Genomic DNA, 24,491 nt, shown 5'->3' with positions numbered 1-24,491 from the left:
GTGTAGACAAAAATCAACTTAATGCAAGATAAGGCCATTCAAAAGTCTGACAGCAACAGGGAAGAAGCTGTTCTTGAGTCTGTTGGTACATGACCTCAGAATTTTGTATCTTTTTCCCGAAGGAAGAAGGTGGAAGCGGGAATGTCCGGGGTGCATGGGGTCCTTAATTGTGCTGGCTGCTTTGCCGAGGCAGTGGGAAGTGTAGACAGAGTCAATGGATGGGAGACTGGTTTGCGTGTTGGATTGGGCTGTGTTCATGACCTTTTGTAGTTCCTTGCAGTCTTGGGCAGAGCAGGAGCCATATCAAGCTGTGACCCAACCAGAAAGGATGCTTTCTATGGTGCATCTGTAAAAGTTGATGAGAGTTGTAGCTGACATGCCAAATTTCCTTAGTCTTCTGAGAAAGTAAAGGCGTTGGTGGACTTTCTTAACTATAGTGTCAGCATGGGGGGACCAGGACAGGTTGTTGGTAATCTGGACACCTAAGAACTTGAAGCTCTCGAACCTTTCTACTTCGCCCCCAATGATGTAGACAGGGGCATGTATTCCTTTACGCTTCCTGAAGTCGATGATAATCTCCTTTGTTTTGTTGACATTGAGGGAGAGATTATTGTTGTCACACCAGTTCACCGGATTCTCTATCTCATTCCTGTACTCTGTCTCGTCATTGTTTGAGATCCGGCCCACTACGGTGATGTCGTCAGCAAACCTGAAAATCGAATTGGAGTGGAATTTGGCCACACAGTCATCGGTGTATAAGGAGTATAGTAGGGAGCTGAGAACACAGCCTTGTGAGGCATCATTGTTGAGGATGATCGTAGAGGAGGTGTTGTTGCCCTATCCTTACTGATTGTGGTCTGTGAGTTAGGAAATTCAGGATCCAGTCGCCGAAGGAGGTGCCGAGGCCCAGGCCACGGAGTTTGGAGATGAGTTTCGTGGGAATAATAGTGTTGAAGGCTGAGCTGTAGTCAATAAATAGGAGTCTGACATAGGTGTCCTTGTTATCTAGGTGTTCTACGGTTGAGTGCAGGGCCAGGGAAATGGCATCTGCTGTGGACCTGTTGCAGCGGCAGGCAAATGTAGTGGATCCAGGTAGTCCGGGAGGCTGGAATTGATTTGTGCCATGACTAACCTTTCGAAGCACTTCATAATGATGGATGTCAGAGCCAGCAGCCGACAAGGCACGCTGCTTGGTTTTTCTTGGGTACCGTGATGATGGTCATCGTCTTGAAGCAGATAGGGACCTCAGGTTGTTGTAAAGAGAGTTTGAAGATGTCTGTGAATACCTCTGCCAGCTGATCCGCTCAGGATCTGAGTGCACATCCGGGTACGCTGACCGGGCCAGTTGCTTTCCGTGGGTTGACCTTCAAGAAGCTGCTCTGACATGTGCAGTGACGACCCCAAATACAGGTTCATCCAGGGCTTCCAGGATGGAGGGCATGCTCTCGCTGACCTCTTGCTCAAAACGGGCGTAGAATGCATTGAGCTCATCAGGGAGGGGTGCGTTGGAGCTGGCAATTTTACATGCCTTCATCTTGTAGCCTGTTATGTCTTGCAGACCTTGCCATAGTCGGCGGGGGTCGGTGTGGCTAGCCTGGGACTCTAGCTTGGTCCAGTATTGTCTTTTGGCATCTTTGATGGATCTCCTTAGATCGTATCTGGCTTTCTTGTATAGGTCAGTGTTGCCTGACTTTAACGCCTCAGACCTGGACTTCAGCAAGCAGTGGATATCCCTGTTCATCCATGGTTTCCGGTTGGGGAACACACGGATTTGCTTCTTTGGCGCTCAGTCTTCTACACACTTACTAATGAAGTCAGTTACTGTAGTGGCGTACTCGTTCAGGCTGATTGCAGAGTTTTTAAATACTGACAGGGACACGTAGTTTGTGCATTCTCCTGTGTCTGTGGGTTTCCACCAGGTGCTCCGGTTTCTCCTCTCCGTTCAAAAATATGCAGGTTAGGTGGATTGGCCATGCTAAATTGCCCTTTAGTGTCCAAAGATGTGTAGGTTAGATGGATTAGACATGGTGAATCTGAGGGATTACAGGGATAAAGTGGGGGCGGGGGGAATGGCCATTTCTTGTACTGTAGGGATTCTATGATTCAATGAGGGAGAGGGTTGGACAGAAAACAATGCTCTGAAGAATTCCTGAACTTATGTTCGGAGATTGAGTTAAGTGATCTCTAAAAGCCATAACCATCTTCCTTTGTGCTAAATATGATTGCAGTCAGCAGATAATTTTCTCCCTAATTTCCATTGACTTAAATTTTACTCCAGCTTCTTGGTGTTCTGCTCTGCCAAATCGTTCCTTAATGTCAAGAACAGTAACTCTCACCTCAACTCTGGAATTCAGCTCTTGTGTCTGTGTTTTGATCAAGGCCATAATGAGATCTGCAGCTGAGTAGGCCTGGTGGAAATTAACATAATGCATTAAATTTCAATAGAAACAAATTGCAGAACAGCAAATTAATGAATTCCTTTTTGTCCTCGATGCTTAGAAAATTCAATGGATGTGACTTGGGCAAAAATGCAAATGGTTTTTTTTGTGACTTAAAATTGCAAGTTACTCTACAGTTATTATCAAGCCATAAAACAAAGCGGGATTATTATTTTAGATGAAAATAATTATTTTTTCCAAATCAAAAACCTTTTCATCTCTTAAAAATAACATTTGAAAAAGTGCCATATAAATTAAAATGCCAAAGAACTGTTTCTGTGCAATTAGCTCCTGTCATTTCTTTGTCGCAGTAAATTATCATTTTCATCAAAGACCATTAAGATGCAAGTCCTTGAATTTATGAAATTGAAAAGGTCTCTCAAATAAATTTTAATTTCAGAATCCATACTATTTTGAGTCACTTTTATTTGTTATCGAATTGCAATTTCCCGGTGAGTCATAAAAGTTATCAAGAAGTTCAGAATAATAATTGCATGCTGAAATATGAATAAAACATGTATGAGCTAAGAAGTGTCCATGTTGTAATGCATGTATTTTTTTAATAAAAACAAGTTTTTGTATTGCAGTGCTTTTGTTCCATTGAATATTCCAGCGAACCAGAACTCCACAGAATGGGAAAAAGTGAAGTTTTTATTTGAGGAACTTGGAAGCAGCCGTAAGTAGAAACATATGTTTGTATTGCTGAATAAATGGAATTAGTGAAATATTTGGGAGGAAATAGGAAGTTATCAAAATTACATTGTTAGAATTTTGCTAACATTAAGCAGGCCCTAACTACCTCCGAATTATATAATTAAACAGTCGTGGCAAAACAACACATCAGGTTGCTCTGGAACATTTTAACTTCTACCTTCTTATTGAATGCATAAATAACAGAGCATGCAGCATTTCGTCATTCACTAATTCTCCTTAAAAATACCTAACCTGGACCCGGATTTATAAGAAGCTTGCGAGATTTAACATGCTCCCACGTTCTTCTCATTAGTGAGCTGAAGATCTGTTGAAGACTGATGTGAAATATATGTACCTTTTGTACTTTTTCAAGTCGAACTGGGCAAAGTGGGATGTAAAAGATATCCACCTCTTTTGGAAGTAATCAATCATCTTTAACCACTTCCAGCTTCATAGAATTTTACCCCTGAGCGTGCCAGTATTTCAAAATTGATGAGCAAGTATCTTTCCCATGACTGTATTTAACTGATTCCAAAAACTGGAGGTAGAGAGAGATATTTTACTTCATTTGTTAACAATTGCCGTGATCAATGTCAGAATAAATTGAGCAGTTAATTTGTGCCTCAATTACAGCGTAAACCTGCAAAGTACCTTTTCTCTTGCACCCAATTTACTTCAATTGATAACTACACTGGTATAATAAGATATGCAATTTCTTAAGAGAACCTATTTTAATCTCAGAAATGTTGTAAAGTCATGCATTAAAACATCACAGCCAACATTTTTAGCAACACTTAAGTTCACAACATTCACACATGGTTTGTTTATCTTATTTCTGTTCATATGAGACTGTGATAAAGATCAATGGGTGTTAAAGGGTGCACCAAAAGAGAACCTGCACCAAAAGAGAACCTGCACCAAAGAAAGTTGTCTTGCATTGAAGATGGGAAGGTGGCCAAAATTAGCCCAAATATAAGGATGCAGTACAACTGTACTGGGAATTCTCAGTGTCAGAATCACTTTCAGGGATTTCAGGCACGTGACGCACAGATATCAAATCTAAATTGAGTCCTATAGCAATATACAAAGAAGAGCAGGATTTTGGTATCCTCACCATCAATCTGTCTAGCAACATCTTCAAACCAACTTACCTAGCTATTTAGTTTGCTGCTGTTTGTGGAATTTGCTGTGTGCAAATTGGCTAGTGTAATTTGCCCCATCATAAAAAAATATACTTGAAGAGCACTTAGTTGATTATGAAGTCAAGTGGGACAATAAAGTGTTATGAACAGCATTTTTAAAATGCAAGTTCTTTTCATTTGCTATGGAATGCATTGCATGTGCTGATGTACAAAGAATGGTCAGAGTTGTAAAGGCTTGGAGTGTGGGGAAAATAGCTGAACCCTCATCCAATACTGCGGCAGAGGAGAGAGGAGGTGGTCAGATTCTGGGAACAAAATGCACAGGTTAGGATGTGAGGCTTAGGGGGATTGTAGCTGTAAGATGGAGTGAAGCCATGAAAGGACTAATAAATGAAGATTTTGAATTTGATGCAGTGGGGGATAAGAATTCACTAATTGCAGTTCCTGAGGACAGGGATGATGGGCAAGCAGGGCAGTAAAGAGCTGGATATAAAGAGTGAAACCTTGAATGAATTATTGAAATCCAGCTGGTGAGCGATAGAACTGAATCCAATCTTTATAAATTATTGGAATTTTATTATCTTCTGTTTTTCTTTAATGTTTTTAATTAGTTAAAGATTTGAGACTATGAAAATTAAGATGCCGTATAATTTTTCACCCGTTTGCTTCCTGCCAATTTTCCTGCGTGGGTACTTATAGAGAGTTCCCTTTTAAAACTGTCCAGATACTAAAAAATAGTTGCTGTCACCAGCTAATACTTTTGTTTTATTTGCAGATGGCTTGGCTGCCTTGTCTTTCTCCATAAGCACCTTAACCTTGATCGGGATGCTAGCAGTAATAACCTACACAGTAAGTACCAATGACTGCTGTTTGCTGCCACACTGACCTTAAATTGTATGCGGTGCAGGCCAAATATTGGGAACCATGGGCCAGATTTTCACTACCAAGGTGGGTAGAGCAAGTCAGGAAATTTTCTGACTCGAGCTACCTGCCTTAGTATAAAACTCTCCTTGCGTGTGCTGGGGAAGGGGGGGGGCAGGATAGAAACTGGTTTGTCACTGTGGAAAGATATCAGAGGCAGCCACAGGGACAATCAAGGCAGGCTGGTTAAAAGGCCAACCTCTGTTCTCTGGCACTTTGTATCAATTGTTTGGCTACATTTTATGTCCTTGCCCCATGCCAACTCATGCCCCACACATACCTCCATGGCTCCCTATAACTCTCATGCCAACTCAGGCTCTTCACCCACCCTCCAATGGCCCCCTCCTACCCACCATGTCACTCATGGTCGTTCCCTCCCATTCACTATGTACAGAACCAATGACCCCATTAGTAAAAATGACGTGTGAAGCCATTTAGGAAGAACACCCATTCATAATTTTTAATAAAAACTGGTATGTCTGCAATCCTCAAAAAATGTCAATCAAACATTATTAAAGTATCAATAACAAAGCTGTGGGAACTTGACACATCTCAACCTTGTGCAAATAAATATTGACAGAAGAGAGCAAGGAAAAAATAACTTATTGGCTTGGCTGAAAGCCCAGACTCTCATAATAGGGGTGAGTGTATTTGTTTTTATATATGCAGCAAAATGTTGAGTTTGCTTGATTGATATCCCTGAGATATGATAAGTTATTGTTCTGTGTATCTTCTGTTGCTGTCTCAATTGAGTACTGCCCGCCATGTTTGAATAGCTCTGGAGTCCTTCTGATTTGGTGAAAATCCAGCCCAAAAAGCTGTTGTTTGCTTAAAGGATTAAGGGCAGGAAGTTGGCGCAGTGGTTAGTACTGCTGCCTCAAAGCGCCAGGGACCCGGGTTCGATTCCTGGCTTGGGTCATTGTCTGTGTGGAGTCTGCACGTTCTCCCCGTGTCTGAGTGGGTTTCCTCTGGGTGCTCAGGTTTGCTCCCACAGTCTGAAAGACATGCTGGTTAGGTGCATTGGCCATGCTCAATTCTCCCAAAGTGTATCCAAACAGTAACTTAATTGCAGTGCTAATGTAAGCCTACTTGTGACACTATTAAATAAACTTTAAAAAATGTCATTGATATCTGGCCTAGTTGTATTATTGCTCGACTATTAATTCAGAAATTCCGCTAATGTTCTGGGGACCCGGGTTCGAATCCCACCACGGCAGATAGTGGAATTTGAATTTAATTTTTAAAATCTGGAATTAGGGGCACTCGAGCGAGACCAGAAATTCCTGCCCAAGGTCAACGAACATTTCCATTGCATTGTCCGCCCCTTGCCCATTCCAATTCCGTGGTGGGCGAGATGGTAGAATTCCGGCGTAAGAATCTACTGTTGACCATGAAACCATAGTCGATTGTCGGAAAAACCCATCTGGTTCACTAATGGCCTTTAGGGAAGGAAATCTGCTGTCCTTACCCGGTCTGGCCTACGTGTGACTCCAGAGCCACAGCTCTCAACTGTTGACTCTCAACTGCCCTCCAAGGCAACTAGGGATGGGCAATAAATCGATGTCCATATCCCATTTTTAAAAAAAAAGTCATTGTGTACCTCCTAAAAGTGCTGCTGTAGCTAAGATGCAATATTAATTAACTTAATGTAGCAAAATAGTGGTTACATACATGAGATGAGCTTGATTCAAGCAATAGCCTTGCTGCCTTTTTAGGTTCATTTGCCTATAATGCACAAATATTGACAGTGGAGTTGTGAGCAGAGCACCTTACCCAAGCCCTGATATTCGACAAGAAAGACCAGCATGCTTTTGATTGTTCAGTGGATATTGCAGTTTGAAGCTGTTGAATATCATTATGTGCTGCCTCTAAATGAGTTAAGCAGATGTGAATTTTTAGTGAATGAATAAAGTATTAAACCACATATTGTCCTTGAGGCTGATCCAAACTTAAGCAAACCTCACTGATTACTAACTGTGTCATACACAGTTCCCTCAAAAGTTGTATTTGTAATAGATCCATTGAACAGTAAAAAGGAAAACTGGTCTTTCTTGTCAAATATGGGGGATCATGTAAGATGCTCACAACTCCACTACCAACATTTGCACATTATAGGCAACTGAACCCCAAAATGGCAGCAAGACTATTGCTCAAGAAATCACCGAGTAATACAGTAGCTCAGTTTCACTGCCACTACAGCACTGTAGTAGCTCAGCATGAAATATTGAATTGTGATCCACTATGCCATTGGGTCATTTATAGCACAGAAGGATGCCATTTGGCTATTAAATTTGACATGATCCAGAACTTGCAGGATTGGAGCTTGGCATTCTTTGCACACTTCAGCTCATAGTTTTCTATCCTGTAAGTTGCAGCAAGTGTAAGCTGAAAGTTCAGAGAAACATGCACCTGGAACCTCAGAAAATAGCAGAATGATTAGTTTATCACCTTAATTAATGAGAAAGGTGGTATAATGATTATGTTACTGGCCTAATAATCCAGGCACCTAGACTAATGGACTGGGGACATGAGTTCAAATCCTACCAAGACGAGAGGAGATTATAATTCAATAAATCTAGGATAAAATTTATTCTCGGTAATTATGCATATGATTCACCAACGCCCTTTAAGGAGGGAAATCTGCTGTCCTCACCTGTCCTAGCTTATATGTGACTCCACCACCATAATATAGATTCCTAACTGCCCTTCTAAATGGCCTAGAAAGCCACTCAGTTGCATCAAACTGCTACAGAAAAATCAAAGAAAGCATCTGAATGACCCATTCAGACACTGGACATATCAAAAAGCACATAGAGCCCTGCCAACTCTGCGAAGTCCTACTCACTGACATCTGGGGACCTGTGCCAAAATTGGATCACAGACCACGGAACAGGCAGGCAACAGACTTGACATTGTAATGTTTATTGAATCATATCTTCCAGCCAATGTCAGACTTATCCATCATCATCCCACCACCTGGACTGACTGGCTGGTTTGCTTTACAGAGAACCAGAATAGATGTGTTAGACCAATTGGCATCCTTCTGTGCTATAAATGACCCAATGGCACATTGATGCACAATTCAGAGGGCGTGACTATGGGAATCCTTAATGTAGAATCTAGGCCCCATGATGTTTCATTTCATCAGGTCAAACATGGACTAGGAAACTTCCGGTTGCTTACCACTCGCCACCCTTCTGCTTATGAATCAGTACTGTTCCATCTTGGAAGAAGCACTTAGGGTAGCAAGGGCACAGAATATACTCTGGGTTGGGGCACTGACATGCCCATCACCAAGAGTGGCTTGGTAGCAGCACCACAGACCGAGCTGGCTGGGCTTGTGGCAGGCAATAAGCGAACCAGTGAGGAAAAAACCTACCTAATGTTGTTCTTACTGATCTCCCTGTTGAAGATATGTCTGTCGTTGATAGTATTGGTTCTGGTGATCAGTGCACATCCTTTAGGATGGCGAGAACACCTGCCATCATGTGCGCCACTACCCCTGTGCCAAATATGATAGAATCAGAACAGATCCACAGCTCAAAACTGGGCATTCAGAAGAAACTATGGCCCTTCAGAAACATCAGAATTATATTCAACCATAATTTATAACTTCCTGGTCTATCCCTTAATTTGCCATTATCAAAAAGGCTTCGGACCAACCCTGGTTCAACAATGAGTGTAGGAGAGCCTGCCAGGTGTAGCAGGTGTAACTTAGTGATGTATCAATCCAGAAAAAGTACAACACAGGACTGCATGCATGCTAAATGGTGGAAACGACATACTAAAAATTTAAAAGCTTCAATATCAATTAATTATTTGAAAGAATGAGATTCCACACTTATAGCATTTAGTTTTTAGTTCCAGGCAGATTGACTGACAGTAACCAAGACTTATACTGCTAAAAAGATACTTGGACAAAAATGAACTGGGCTTAATTCTTTGTGGCAAAGTTGGTTTGCATTGACCTCAAGGGCACAGCAATTGTATGTGTCCTTGAATATCAACAGCAACTTGCATTTTCACAGTGCAAGTAATACAGCAAAGCGTCCAAAGGTTTTACTGATGTGATCATAGATTATCATTGAATCCCTACAGTGCAGAAGGAGGCCATTTGGCCCATCGAGTCTGCACCGACCACAATCCCACCCAGACCCCATTCCCGTAATCCCACATATTTACCCTGCCAATCCCCCTAACACCAAAGTCAATTTAGCATGGCCAATCAACCTAACCTGCACATCTTTGAACTGTGGGAGGAAACCCACGCAGACACGAGGAGAACGTGCAAACTCCACACAGACAGTGACCTGAGGCTGGAATTGAACCCAGGTCCCTGGCACTGAGGCAGCAGTGCTGAACTCTGCGTCTGTGCCACCCAACGATTGGCACTGAACCAAAGATAGAGACAGTTGGATAGGTTAACCAAATACTTGGTCAAAGAAATAAGTTCTCAGAAATATGTAAGCCTTGTGCTTCAAGGAGTACTGTATCTCCTAAATTGCAATTCAAACTAGAAAAACTAGTATGCTGCTGAGTTGCATCTTTCTCAGGCAACATGTTGCATACCAAAATAAATGAATCTCCTGCTCATTGAGCAAGTATCTTCCAAAAAATGTGTTTGGGATGTCTTCCATCAAATATATAAAGTAAGTAGAGCATGAATTATCTTATCTATTGACTGTTGGCTAATTGTTTTGGCTTATTTTCCTGTAGATGGTGTGAATGTGCATCCAACTGTTCTGAAATAGATAGTTTCTCATTGGTGCCAGCTATCAACATGCATGTACTTAACATTTCAGAGTGTGAGAATGATTATAGTTGTGGGAGACTATTCATCCATCCCTAGATGCTTAATAAATGGGCTCTCTGGTTTTCTATGCCCCAACAGGAACAGCAGCCATCACTTTCATTCATAATCTCTGGATTTTGGGTTCTGGGCTCTTAAATGAAAAGCTTTAATATGGACATTTCATGATCTGAAATGAAATCGACAGTAACATTAGTGCCATTGCAGATAATGAATGATAAATTTTGTATGTCACAGGCACATTTAGACGTGCAATAGTTTTTTTAAAAAAAGAGTTAGTGTATTTGAAAGCCAAATTTTGAGTCTCGTTGATCATTTTCTTTTTGTCTCCTTTCATTCTGGTTTCTCCATAATAAAACCCAATTCTCTCCCCTAACTTCAGGGTTGGCCACAGTTGTTTTCTCTATGTGAATGATGATTAAAATTCTGGTTGCGGTTAAATCTGTAAGCAGAGCCCTTTGGAAATGCAACCAGAAAAGTGTACGATAAAGTTGCACAGATTATCTGTAGTTGCTCGTTTGGGAATAGTTTGAGCAAAATGTCAGCATTACAGTAAATAGAAATTAGTGGGTGATGCATTGTTTAGCCCTGTAAACAAAAAGACCTGCCCTGTTATGAGACACAAGTTGTAAAGAGATTTATAATCACTAGGTAGTTACTTTGCCATCTGCTTTAACATATGCAAGATGCGAGGTGCTTCATGTTTCAACTGGAATTTCATTAAGAATACATGAAAACATGTTACTGTGGTCAAAATAAATATTAATCTGGGCTCATTTGAGACTTTTTTTAGTTTAATAATTGTTTTTTGTTTTACTTGGGTTGTATGCATTTCCTGACTTAATTTTTATATATGTATTACTGTTCTCTTAATGTTTGCCTTGTAGAACTGGGCCTAAGGGGCAAATAAACATTTTGACCTCTATTTGTGTTTACAGTTGTAGCAGATGGTGTATCTGTTCCTTAAGGGTATTATTAGATGAAAGGACTTTAATTGTGGTTGAGCAGCTTAACCATCATGCAGCATTCAGTAGCTTTATACATGATGAATGCCAGAACCCTTCCAGACCTCGGGCTGCTTGCAAGCAAACCCTTTCCTTCGCATTATTTTTAACCAAACTAAAATTCCGTCATCATGACAGCTTAATTGTGTGACTGTCAAAATGTATTAATATAGCTCTATAAATAGTAGTGGGCGCTTTTGCAGCAGTTTACTGATTTAAAAATTTAGAATCAAACAATTAGGATAGAAAGAGGCCATTCAGCCCATTGTGGTTCTGCCAATACTTCGAAAGAACTATCTAGTCAGTTCCATTCTGCAGCCCTGCAAATTTTTTCAATTCTCTTTTGAAAGCTATCACTGATTTTGCTTTTGTCATCAATTAAGGCAACACCATCCAGATCTTCATAATTTGCTGTCAAAAAACTTCTTGTTATTGCTCCTCTGGCACCTCTGCCAACCACTTGAAATCTGTATCCTCCAGTCACCAACCCTCCTGCTGGTGAAGACAGCCCCTCTCAATGCACTCCACCAAAGCCTTCCCTTGATTCGGAACCATCTCCAATTCTCCCTCAAACCTTTCCATTCCAAGGAGAATAATCCTAGCCCCTCCGCTCTCCCTACACAATGGAAGTCCCTCCATTAAGTGCACCAAGGCCCTGATACTCCCCGTCCCCCCGCTCCAAGGCAACACTAGTGCACTGGTGCTGATTGGCACGGCAGAGTTACCAATGCCATCAGTTGCCAAGCATTTGTTAAAACTAAGGATACACCACTGAAAGAACATTGGTTGGGATCAATTAATATGTCATCTACAGGTGAATCATGCCTCATGTATGCAATAGCTGTCAACAGGACAAAAAGACATTCACTTGGATTGAAATTCTCAACAAAAAGGTGAATGTGGAGTTGAACCTTCATTTTAGGTTGAAAATCAGTAAGTTGCACATGAAAGATAAATAAAATCCCTACAGTGCAGAAGGAGGCCACTCGGCCCATGAAGTCTGTACCGACTTGCCCTTTGCCCTGCTCTATCAGCATAATCTTGCACATTTTACCATGGGTAACCTACCCATCCTGGGACACTAAGGGGCAGTTTAGCATGGCCAATTCACCTAACCTGCACATCTTTGGAGTGTGGAAGGAAACTGGAGCACCCGACGGAAACCCACACAAACACGGGGCGAAGGTGCAAACTCCACACACACACAGATCCCCAAGGCTCAATTTGAACTCGGATCGCTGGTGTTGTGAGGTTGCAGTGCTAACCACTGTGCCATTGTGCAACCCCATCTGAGAAAGGAACATGGTTAACAACTGCTTCTAGTCCTCAAACATATTCCTTCTCAGATAAACTGTATAATATGAAACTATAGATGAAAAAGGTTTTGATCATTGCAATGTTTATTTGAAATATTTTCTGATTCCTCAGCTCCAACTTAATATTGAACAGTAAGACAGCAGTTACCGAAGCATGGATTATAGAAACGATTATAGTCAGAGAGGTTTACAGCATGGAAACAAGCCCTTCGGCCCAACTTGTCCATGCCGCCCTTTTTTTTAAAAAACCCCAAACTAATCCCAATTGCCCGCATTTGGCCCATATCCCTCTATACCCATCGTACCCATGTAACTATCTAAATGCTTTTTAAAAGATAAAATTGTACCCACCTCTACTACTACCTCTGGCAGCTTGTTCCAGACACACTGTGTGAAAAAATTGCCCCTCTGGGCACTTTTGTGTATCTCCCCTCTCACCTTAAATCTATGCCCTCTAGTTTTAGACTCCCCTACCTTTGGGAAAAGATATTGACTATCTTCCTTGTCTATGCCCCTCATTATTTTATAGACCTCTATAAGGTCACCCCTCAGCCTTCTACGCTCCAGAGAAAAAAGTCCCACTCTATTCAGCCCCTCCATATATCTCAATCCATCAAGTCCCGGTAGCATCCTAGTAAATCTTTTCTGCACTCTTTCTAGTTTAGTATCCTTTCTATAATAGGGTGAACAGAACTGTACACAATATTCCAAGTGTGGCCTTACTAACGTCTTGTACAATTTCAACAAGACGTCCCAACTCCTGTATTCAATGTTCTGACCGATGAAACCAAGCATGCCGAATGCCTTCTTCACCACTCTGTCCACCTGTGACTCCACTTTCAAGGAGCTATGAACATGTACCCCTAGATCTCTTTGTTCTGTAACTCTCCCCAACGCCCTACCATTAACTGAGTAAGTCCTGCCCTGGTTCAATCTACCAAAATGCATTACCTCGCATTTGTCTAAATTAAACTCCATCTGCCATTCGTCAGCCCACTGGCCCAGTTGATCAAGATACCGCTGCAATTGGAGATAACCTTCCTCACTGTCCACTATGCGACCAATCTTAGTGTCATCTGCAAACTTACTAACCATGCCCCCTATATTCTCATCCAAATCATTAATATAAATGACAAGTAACAGTGGGCCCAGCACTGATCCCTGAGGCACACTGCTGGTCACAGGCCTCCAGTTTGAAAAACAACTCTCTACAACCACCCTCTGGCTTCTGTCAAGAAGCCAATTTTGTATCCATTTAGATACCTCACCCTGGATCCCGTGAGATTTAACTTTATCCAACAACCTACCATGCGGTACCTTGTCAAAAGCCTTGCTAAAGGCCATGTAGACAACATCAACAGCACTCCCCTCATCTACCTTCTTGGTTACCCCTTCAAAAACTCAATCAAATTTGTGTGACATGATTTTCCACTCTCAAAGCCATGCTGACTGTCCATAATCAGTCCTTGCATCTCTAAATGCCTGTAGATCCTGTCTCTCAAAATACCTTCCAACAATTTACCCACTAACTGGCCTGTAGTTCCCAGACTTTTCCCTGCAGCCCTTTTTAAACAAAGGCACAACATTTGCCACTCTCCAATCTTCAGGCACTTCACCTGTGACTATCGATGATTCAAATATCTCGGTTAGGGGACCCGCAATTTCCTCCCTAGCCTCCCACAACATCCTGGGATATACCTCACCAGGTCCTGCAGATTTATCTACTTTGATGCGCTTTAAGACTTCCAGCACCACCTCCTCTGTAATATGTACACTTCTCAAGACATCACTATTTATTTCCCCAAGTTCCCTGACATTCATGCTTTTCTCAACAGTAAACACTGATGAGAAATATTCATTTAGGATCTCACCCATCTCTTGTGGATCCGCACATAGATGACCTTGTTGATCCTTAAGAGGCCCTACTCTCTCCCTTATTACTGTTTTGCCCTTTATGTATTTGTAGAAGCTCTTTGGATTCTCCTTTGCCTTATCTGCCAAAACAATTTTGTGTCCCCTTTTTGCCCTCCTGATTTCTCTCTTAACTCTACTCCTACACCCCCTATATTCTTCAAGAGATTCATGTGATCCCAGCTGCCTATGCACGTCATGTGCCTCTTTCTTCTTCTTGACCAGGGCCTCAATATCCCGAGTCATCCAGGGTTCCCGACTTCTGCCAGCCTTGCCCTTCACTCTAAGAGGAATGTGTTTACCCTGAACCCTGGTTAACACACTTTTGAAAGCATATCACTTACCAGACGTCCCTTTGCCTTCCCACAGACTCCCCCAATTAACTTTTGGAAGTTCCTGCCTGATACCATCAAAATTGGCCTTGCCCCAATTTAGAATATTAACTTTCGGGACAGACCTATCATTCTCCATAGCTATCTTAAAACTAACAGAATTATGGTCACTGGTCCCAAAGTGATCCCTCACTAACACTTCTGTCACCTGCCCTTCCTTATTTCCCAAGAGGAGGTCAAGTTTTGCCCCCTCTCTAGTCGGGCCATCCACATACTGAATGAGAAATTCCTCCTGAATACACTCAACAAATTTCTCTCCATCCAACCCTCTAATACTATGGCTGTCCCAGTCAATGTTGGGAAAATTAAAATCTCCGACTATTACCTACTTTTCTTGGAGCTATCTGTAATCTCCTTACAAATTTGCTCCTCAATTTCCTGCTGACTATTTGGGGGCCTATAGTACAACCCTACGAAAGTGATTTCCCCCTTCTTATTTCCCAGTTCTACCCATATAGTCTCAGTGGCCGAACCCTCGGATATATCCCCTCTCAGTACGGCCGTGATGCTTTCCCTAATCAAAAGTGCAACTCCCCCTCCTCTCTTACCTCCTGTTCCAAATTTCCTATAGCATCTGTACCCTGGAACATTAAGCTGCCGGTCCTGTCCCTCCCTTAGCCATGTTTCAGTAATTGCTATAATATCCCAGTCCCACGTACCCATCAATGCCCTGAGTTCATCTGCCTTGCCCTTCAGGCCTCTTGCATTGAAATAAATGCATTTTAATCTGGACTTCCCTTGCTCTGTCTTGCTTCTGCCTGATCTGTCTGTTACTAGGATTACTGACACTGCCTTTACTAATTAATGTGGTCTCTTTAACTTCTGTGCTGTCCTCAAACTTCTCTTCTGTCTCCCTATTGCTTTGGATCTTACGCCCCCCCCCCCCCCCCCCCCCCCGCCGGCCAAACCAGTTTAAACAAATAGGAAAGCCAGATACTGCCAGGTTTCATGTTGTGCCAATCCCATCACACAAATACAACAACAAAAGAACTAGGAACAGAAGTAGACCACATAGTTCATAGAGCTTGCTCTGCCATTCAATATGATCATAGCTAATCTTGAGCTTCAACTCCACTTTTCCCTTCGCTTCCCATACTCATTGATTTCCTGAGACACCAAAAATCTGTCTATCCCAGCCTTAAATATGTTCAAAGATGGAACACCCACAGCCCTCTGGGGCAGAGAATTCCAAGATTCACAACCTACTGAGTGAAGTAATTTCCCTTTGCCTCATTCCTAAATGATCAGCCCCTATCCTTACACTGTGCCCCGTGTTCTAGATTACCCAACCAGTGGAAACAATCTTTTATTCCTTAAATATGGAGACCAAACTGCGCACAGTATTCCAGATGTGATGTCACTAAAACCCTTTCTAAATGTAGCAGGACTTCTTTATTTTTGCACTCCCAATCCCATTGCAGTAAAAGCCAACATGCCACCTGTCTTCATAATTGCTTGCTGTGCCTGCATGCTATATTTCTGCCTTCCTTGTACAAGCACAGCCAAGTCTCTCTCCATATTTCCAAATTTCACACATTCTTAAATTCTGCTCTTTCCATTCTTGTGGCCAAAATGAATAACTTCATACTTACCATATACTCCATCTTTCAACCTGACCACTCATTTGATCTGTCAATCGAGGAATTGAGTTTAGGAGTTGTAAGATAATGTTGCAGTTATATAGGACCCTGGTCAGACCCCACTTGGAGTACTGTGCTCAGTTCTGGTCGCCTCATTATAGGAAGGATGTGGAAGCCATAGAAAGGGTGCAGAGGAGATTTACAAGGATGTTGCCTGGGTTGAGGAGCATGCCTTATGAGGATAGGTTGAGTGAGCTCGGCCTTTTCTCCTTGGAGAGATGAAGGATGAAGGGTGACCTGATAGAGGTGTATAAGATGTTGAGAGGTATTGATCGAGTGGACAGTCAGAGGCTTTTTCCTAGGGCTGAAATGGTTGTCACAAGAGGACACAGGTTTAAGGTGCTGGGGAGTAGGTACAGAGGAGATGTCAGGGGTAAGTTTTCACTCAGAGGGTGGTGGGTGCGTGGAATGGGCTGCCAGCAATGGTGGTGGAGGTGGATTCGATAGGGTCTTTTAAGAGACTTTTCGATAAGTACATGGAACTTAGTCAGATAGAGGGTTATAGGTAAGCCTAGTAATCGCTACAGTAGGGACATGTTCGGCACAACTTTGTGGGCTGAAGGACCTGTATTGTGCTGTAGTTTTTCTATGTTCTATGTTTCTATGTCTATATATTTGCAGCTTCTGCATCCTCCCCACAGCTACCTTTCCACCTAGCTTTGTATCTTCAACGAACTTCCATACATTACTCTCTGTCTCTTTAGCTAAGTCATTAATATAGATTATAAATAATTCGGGCCCCAGCACTGATCCTTGTGGCATTTCATTTGTCACAGCCTGCCAACCCAGAAGTATTCTGTTTATGTTCACTCTCTAGATGTGGTTAACCAATCCTCTATCCATGCTAACATATTCCCTCCAACTTCAAGAGCATCGCAAACTTTTTCTCCAATAAAGAATATGTACAGGTGAAGAATGAGATTGTAATGTTCTGGAGGAGAAGTCATTGCAACAGATGTGCTGTGTATGTTGTGATGGATATAGATGAAAGGCAGCACAGGCTTTAGCACTGCTGCTTCACAGCTTCAGGAACCCGGGTTCAATTCAAGCCTTGGGTGACTGTCTATGGAGTTTGCACATTCCCCCTGTGTCTGCGTGCGTTTCCTCTAAGTGCTCCAGTTTCCTCCCACAGTTTAAAGATGTGTAGGTTAGGTGGATTAGCCATGTTCAATGTGTGGGGTTACAGGGATAGAGTGAGGGAAGAGGGCCTGGGTAAGATACTCTGTTAGCGAGTCGGTGCAGACTCAATGAGCCGAATGGTCTATCCTTCACTCCAGGGATTCTATGATCCTTTTGATTTGATTTGATTTATTATTGTCACATGTATTAACATACAGTGAAAAGTATTGTTTCTTGGGCGCTATACAGACAAAATTCTATGATTCTATATAAAGGTATTACCACTCAGGTTTATCAAAGATTGTAGAAAATCACAAAATTACCTAAAGTCAGACCTGGAATTCTAGCAACAACTGTTGGGAAAGGTGAATATGGAATTGGTGATAAATTTGTAAACCTTGTATAAGAACATGAGTTAAAAATAGTGCAGTACCTAAAGGACAGAGATACAGAATGGACTTTTAAGGAGGAGTTTTGTTGCTGCAGGTTCAGGTGCTTTATTGAGACCATCTTTCTTTTGTGCACTCAATAAAAGTCACACTTCTATCTGTATTTGAGAAGAGTGACAGAAAGATCATGGTTAAGTGCAGCAAGCAAGGAAGAACTAACTCCTGTTGTTTTGGGCATGATGCAACATTCATAAGGTACCTTTTGAGGAAACCTAAATAAGTTCACTGCCTTTACTGTTTATGGAAAGTGGTTATGCTTATCATTCTGAGCATTGTTTAATCCACGCAGATTACACGCCGTGGCATCCCTTCAGTGACTGCATTTGATTCTTTCAATCTTGAGAAGACCAGATTATACAGAATGGTTTCCTGGGTTAGAGAAACATAGCATTTTGATACTCTCACTTTGAAATGTGCATTGCTAACTTGTAAAAATTACATTAGTCCCCAGCATGGTTATTATCTCGTTGTGGTACAACAATCCACAACTATCAAATGAGAAAATGTCAGGCTTAATTGTGGCATTGTTTTCACCACAAAAAAAAATTCTTAATGGTGCCATGTTCCTCTTGGGCCCCAAGTTCACTTTTCTCCCATTTCCCTTCCTGATAAGTGAATGTTAACATTTTCAATTTGTGTGCAGGTGCAATGAGAGAAAACACACTTGTATTCAATAATCTTGTATCTCTTGCTTGAATACTTATGGCTTAGGCTGCTGGAGCACATAATACAGTTGTCAGGATGGGTTGATTAAATGTTGGCCCACTGTCAGTGTTATTCTTGGCAAACTGAGTGGGTGTATGCAAAATAGTCTGGTGGAGACCCCAGATATCTACCATGTTCCATTCTAATCATGCAACAACATTAATGATCAAGCTGACATCTTGCCATTTCAAAATGCCAAGCATTTCTGCTTTAACACGCCACATGAATTAATGCGCCATTAGTTAATATTTTCCTGCTATTGTTTGGAAAAAATAGCTTCCAATTACATATATTAATTACTTGGATGAAGGAATAAAGTCTTCTGTTTCCAAATTTGCAAATGACACTTAGTCAGCGCGCGTCAGTAAGTTGTGTAGATCAGAGCAGCGGGTTGGAAAAGTACATAGACTCAGTGTGTGGACTAAACTATGCTACACGGCATCCGGTGTGGAAATGTGTTACATAATGTACTTTGGATCCAAGAAAGACAATTTTTTTCCAAATGATGAGAGGTTAGAGGTTCTGGAAGAGTGAAGATTTAAGTTGTTCAGGTGCACTAATCATAAAATACTATTGCACAGGTACAAAAAGTATTCAGAAAGTCAAATGAAATGTTGATCTTTATTTCCAAATAATTAGAACACAAAAGGATTGTTATTTGAGTCATACAAAGTCTTGGTTAGATCACATCTGGTGTGCGCTGATCAGTTCTGTGCATTTCATCTCATGTGAGGGTACGTTACAGATTTTTCAAAATAATACGAGGGCTTTGTTGTGGAGAGTTTCACAGCTGTACAACTACATTGTACCTCACTCTTCCAATTGACCAACTTTACAAATGGCCTGTATTTCCAGCTACAGCAAGAGAACTCGTCATCCATCATGTGGTTTCCCAGTTCCGGGAAACACCAGGGCGGCACGGTAGCACAGTGGTTAGCACTGCTGCTTCACAGCTCCAGGGTCCCGGGTTCGATTCCCGGCTCGGGTCACTGTCTGTGTGGAGTTTGCACATTCTCCTCGTGTCTGCGTGGGTTTACTCCGGGTGCTCCGGTTTCCTCCCACAGTCCAAAGATGTGCGGGTTAGGTTGATTGGCCAGGTTAAAAATTGCCCCTTAGAGTCCTGGGATGCGTGGATTAGCGGGTAAATATGTGGGGGTAGGGCCTGGGTGGGATTGTGGTCGGTGCAGACTCGATGGGCCGAATGGCCTCCTTCTGCACTGTAGGGTTTCTATGATTTCTTCCTAGGACAAAGGAATACAACAGCAGTTGTACCTTAGGTTCAGCTACAAGTGATTTATATCCACTAATCAAGAACAAACATTTAAATTTAATATTACCTATAACCCATTACGATCAATAGTCCCACTTATGACGCTCGATATGCATGATTTGTGTTATCCAGTTACAGCATCAATACACTTGCCTAATTACAATATATGAATACTAATAAGGCATGTCTACATAATATACCATCTGATTGTTAATGAAGCACCTATTCGAAGTCCTTGATGGTCTGTAACTTATCTGGAGCAGTAGCTTGAGACTCCCTTGTGGTTCTAAAGTTCCTATCTTTGACAATTATTGTACTTCATGTGCAGCCGCTCAGCTGCTTCACAGAAATTCTTGCAGCATGCATCTGATTTTTAACCCTTTTAGCTTGAAAGGGTTAAATTATGAGAACAGGTTGTGTAAAATTGGGTTGTGTTCCCTTGAGTTTAGACGAATGATCTAATTTAAATATTTTAAATTCTAAGAGGATGCGATAGACTAGGTACAAAGAGGCTAGTTCCATTGATGGGAGAAACCAAAACAAAGTGACACAATCTTGAAATTAGAGATAGGTCAGTCAGAGTGAAATTTGAAAGAAAAACTGGGATAATGCTTTTACAATGTTATGACGGCCTAAAGTGTTTTACAGCTAATTAAATTCTGTTGGTGTAGTCACTGTTGTGGGGGCAGCCTTTCATCTCATAAGACGATGGTGTGCTGTGGTGATCAACTCTATTAAACATCATCTGGCATGGCGTAGAAGCCCCACACTGGCATGGCAGTCTCTCCCATGTTTACTGCAGAGGAAGATAGTGAGCTGAAAAGGTGCACGATTTGCTGGACTCTTTTCTGGGTCACCACCTCGGTCAGCTGAGCTTTTTGCTTCAGCTCGCCTCTCCCAATGCCTGCCCAAACAGTTAACCTCCAGAAGTCAGAGCCACCAGCGATTTGTCTCCCTGTTGTCAGCATCAATGTCCGCATCTTCATATCTTTCTTGCAGGTGTCCTTATAGCAGAGGTATAGGCATTCAGGAGGACGTGACCCAGTGTGGTCAGTTTAAATTCAGGAGGCCTTTGGATATGCAGTTGCCATCCAACTGGCAAGCATGGATGAGCCAGCGCATACGTCGTTGGTTTAGCAATGCTGATGGGATTGGCACACTCCAGGACCTCTGAGTTGGTGACCTTGTCCTACCATGAGCTATCGAATATACATCTGTGGAAACCTTCAGCCTTTTCTGCCTAGTGTATGTTTTCCAAGTCTCAACAGTGTAGAGGAGTGCGGAGGACATTGGTTTGGTGGGACACTCAGTTCTGTGTTCTCAGTCAGGTTGCTGTGGTTCTGTACTCTCTCACTTAGCTTGGACATAACAGTTGCAGTTTTGTGATGTGTGTGTAGATTTCAACATCAAGATACAGATTGTTGATGGTTGTGGAGCGAGATATTAAAAAGTGATCAACAACCTCCGGGGTCATGTTATCATTGGTAGATGGCAAATTCCTGGACCATGATATTTGTCGTCTTGGTGCTGCTGATGGTAAAACCAAATTCTTTACAGGCATGAGAGGTCTGTCCATTTGTTTCTGATGGTGTTCCTCATTGTGAGTGTTACTGCGGCATCGTCAGCGTAGAGCAACTCTCCGATTAGGACTTGGCTCATTTTTGTTTTAGATTTCAGATGAGCACAGTTGTACAGCTTTCCATCAGTTTTGCGAGGTAAGTAGGTAGCCTCTGTAGTTGACTTAAAGATAGATGACAGCAACAAAGAGAAGAATGTGCTTGAGTGTCGGTGCTAAAACACAGTCTTCTTTCACCCAGTTGCGGATCTGAAAGGGTTCTGATGTTTCCCCGTCATGGCTGACCTTACTCATCAAGTTGTCATGGAAAGAGGAGATCGCATGGAGCAGGACAGTTTTCTCCAGCAGCTTAAATAGTCCCCTTCTACTCTGAGTCAAGTGTATTGATGAGATCAATGAAGGCAATATATAGTGGTCTCCATTGTTCACGTTTCTCTTGCAGCCACTGGACTGAGAAGATCATGTCAAATGTAGATCTTCCAGTTCTGAAATACACTGGAAATTGGTATGGATGCGTTCATCCAGGATCTGCAGTCTGACCAGGGCAAATACTTGTCCCACAGTGTCCAGCAGGGCAATGTCTCAATAGTTGTTATAATAGCTGCAGCCATCCTTGTTTTCGTATAGGGTCACAATCTTTGCATTATTCATATGGGACACTGGCCCTCCTGCCAGCAGAGACAGAGAAGTTCATGTAGATGCAGCACTGCAGGCTTCCTGTGTTTGATGAGTTCAGGCAGTATGGAGTCAACACTCACTCGCATCAATAGCTCCTCCATTGTGGGTTTGACATCCAGCTCCATGACAGGCAGGCTTCCTGTGGTGTCTGGAGCTTCCTCAGTAGCAGTGTTCTTCCTAGAGTACAACTCAAGGTAGTGTTCCATTCATCGCTCCAGCAGTTGTTGCAGGTCAGTGATGACATCCTCTGACTTTATTTTCAATGGAGCTATTTTCTTTGCTGATGGGCCCACTACCATCTTAATCCCTTCATATGTACCCTTAGCATTCCATGTGTCGAAGGACATCTGGATATTCTGAAAAAGTTGCAATACTGTTCATTGGCACACTGGCTAGCTGTCCATTCAACCTGATTTTGAGCATCTCTTGGTGCTTTCAGAGTTTTCTTGCTTGGACCTCTTAATGAGAGTGAACCACTTGACTTCAATCGCAGGTTTCATCACAGTGATGTCAGCCTCACCATTCAGTATTTTTCCACCTTTCCATTTGTTGAAAGTGCTGTACTGTACATGGCAGCTTGAAGTTTGTTCCATTTCACTTCTGCACTCTGTGCAGGACTGCCAGAGAATGCCTGTTCAATTAGTTGAGGAACTATTGGTTTTTATTGGGTAGGCAGTATAGTTGACATTGATACAAGGATATCATTTCTACTTTGAAAAAATGTCAAGGGTTGCATCCTAACCCTGGTGTACACGAAGGAGTGATTAGTATCAGAGTCCGTGCTTTGGTAGCTGCATGTGTTGAAAGAATCACATCTGGTGATGATCAGATCCTGCTGATGCCAGTATCCTGATCATGGATGTTATTTGTGGTAGCAGCATAGCTCCAATAGCTTCTGTACACGTTGTCTGTTCTCATTTATCTTTGATGTGGAGATGCCGGGGTTGGACTGGGGTAAACACAGTAAGAAGTCTCACAACACCAGGTTAAAGTCCAACAGGTTTATTTGGTAGCAAAAGCGACTAGCTTTTGGAGCGCTGCTCCTTCGTCAGGTAAGTGGGAGTTCTGTTCATAAACAGGGCATATAAAGACACAAACTGAATTTACAAAATAATGGTTGGAATGCGAGTCTTTACAGGTAATCAAGTCTTAAAGGTACAGACAATGTGAGTGGAGAGAGCTTTAAGCACAGGTTAAAGAGATGTGTATTGTCTCCAGACAGGACAGTTAGTGAGATTTTGCAAGCCCAGGCAAGTCGTAGGGGTTACAGATAGCGTGACATGAACCCAAGATCCCGGTTGAGGCCATCCTCGTGTGCGGAACGTGGCTAACCGTTTCTGCTCAACGACTCTGCGTTGTCGTGTGTCATGAAGGCCACCTCGGAGAACGCTGACCCGAAGATCAGAGGCCGAGTACCCATGACTGCTGAAGTGTTCCTCAACAGGAAGAGAGCACTCTTGCCTGGTGATTGTCGAGCGGTGTTCATTCATCCTTTGTCGTAGCGTCTGAATGGTCTCACCAATGTACTGTAAGGGGAAGTTTTTGCTTCCTACCAGCATAAAAGACAAGCAGACATGAGTATAGTACAAAAGACAACACAAGCTTTATTTGCTGTCCAAAATAACAAACCACAGGCCTGGGGGAAGACAGCTGCTCGCCAACTGCTTCCCCTGGCCATTGTGCGCTTTACAATTTATAGGGTTTTGAACTTCGTGCCAAATGTATGGTAATGGGCTCATTCAAAGCAGTTGCTGATAGTATGAATGGGACCCACGTGGGTTATTGTCATTTACTACAAGTTACGCGACCAGTACCTGCTAAAACTATCAGCAATAACACAAAGCGGTGACACAATAGCGAAGTATTGAAAAGCCATTATGGATAGGTGGGGTTGATCTGTGGCTAATGGTGAAGTGATCCTATTTCTCCTGGGCCGATCTCTTTCTGGAGAGTTTGCTTTGTGATTTGAACTTCTTGCAAAATCTAATCAGTTGAGCTATTGTCTATGTTTCCCTGCCTGGAGTCTAAAGTGATTAAGACTGTCTGAAGTGATTAGGGGGTGCAAGGAGCCTCTCCATGAGTCATCGCATTACTGTGAACTGCTGACAATATTTCCCATCATTCATTGCTGGCAACGTAAATTCGATATAAACGCGTAAAAATGTCCATGATATTAAGCATAAAAGTCGCCCCCTTCAACCCCTCCTCTTGCTCCTGGGCGCCGTCCTTGCGCCCCAGTGAGCACCCCATCTTGATTGAAGAGTTCGATGTTTTCTTAGTGGAGATTCCGGAGTGTTTAATAGATGTTCAGTGGTTCATCAAAGAGTCTTTGCTTTCCTTCAGTTGACAGACCTGGCGTGATCCATGCTCCTCCGAGCTCCAATGATGGGTGTCTTCTGGGGGTGTCTCCATGGCGGTCTTTAAATA

General features: G+C 42.4%; 1 protein-coding gene across 2 annotated transcripts in view; it reads left to right on the top strand.

Annotated features, from left to right (window-relative positions):
• Positions 1-24,491, top strand: part of lmbrd1 (LMBR1 domain containing 1) — a 237,771-nt gene that overhangs the window by 108,170 nt on the left and 105,110 nt on the right. For both annotated transcript variants that reach the window (XM_078213300.1, XM_078213298.1), the window contains exons 6-7: positions 3,026-3,114; positions 5,049-5,122. In XM_078213300.1, the coding sequence (XP_078069426.1) occupies positions 3,026-3,114; positions 5,049-5,122 (163 nt within the window). The remainder of the gene's footprint in view (positions 1-3,025; positions 3,115-5,048; positions 5,123-24,491) is intronic.

The sequence above is a fragment of the Mustelus asterias genome, chromosome 5 (assembly GCF_964213995.1).
Source record: "Mustelus asterias chromosome 5, sMusAst1.hap1.1, whole genome shotgun sequence".
In the NCBI taxonomy this organism is placed as follows: Eukaryota; Metazoa; Chordata; class Chondrichthyes; order Carcharhiniformes; family Triakidae; genus Mustelus; species Mustelus asterias.
Note: the sequence above shows the minus strand (reverse complement) of the source record. Positions and strands in the feature narration are given on the sequence as shown.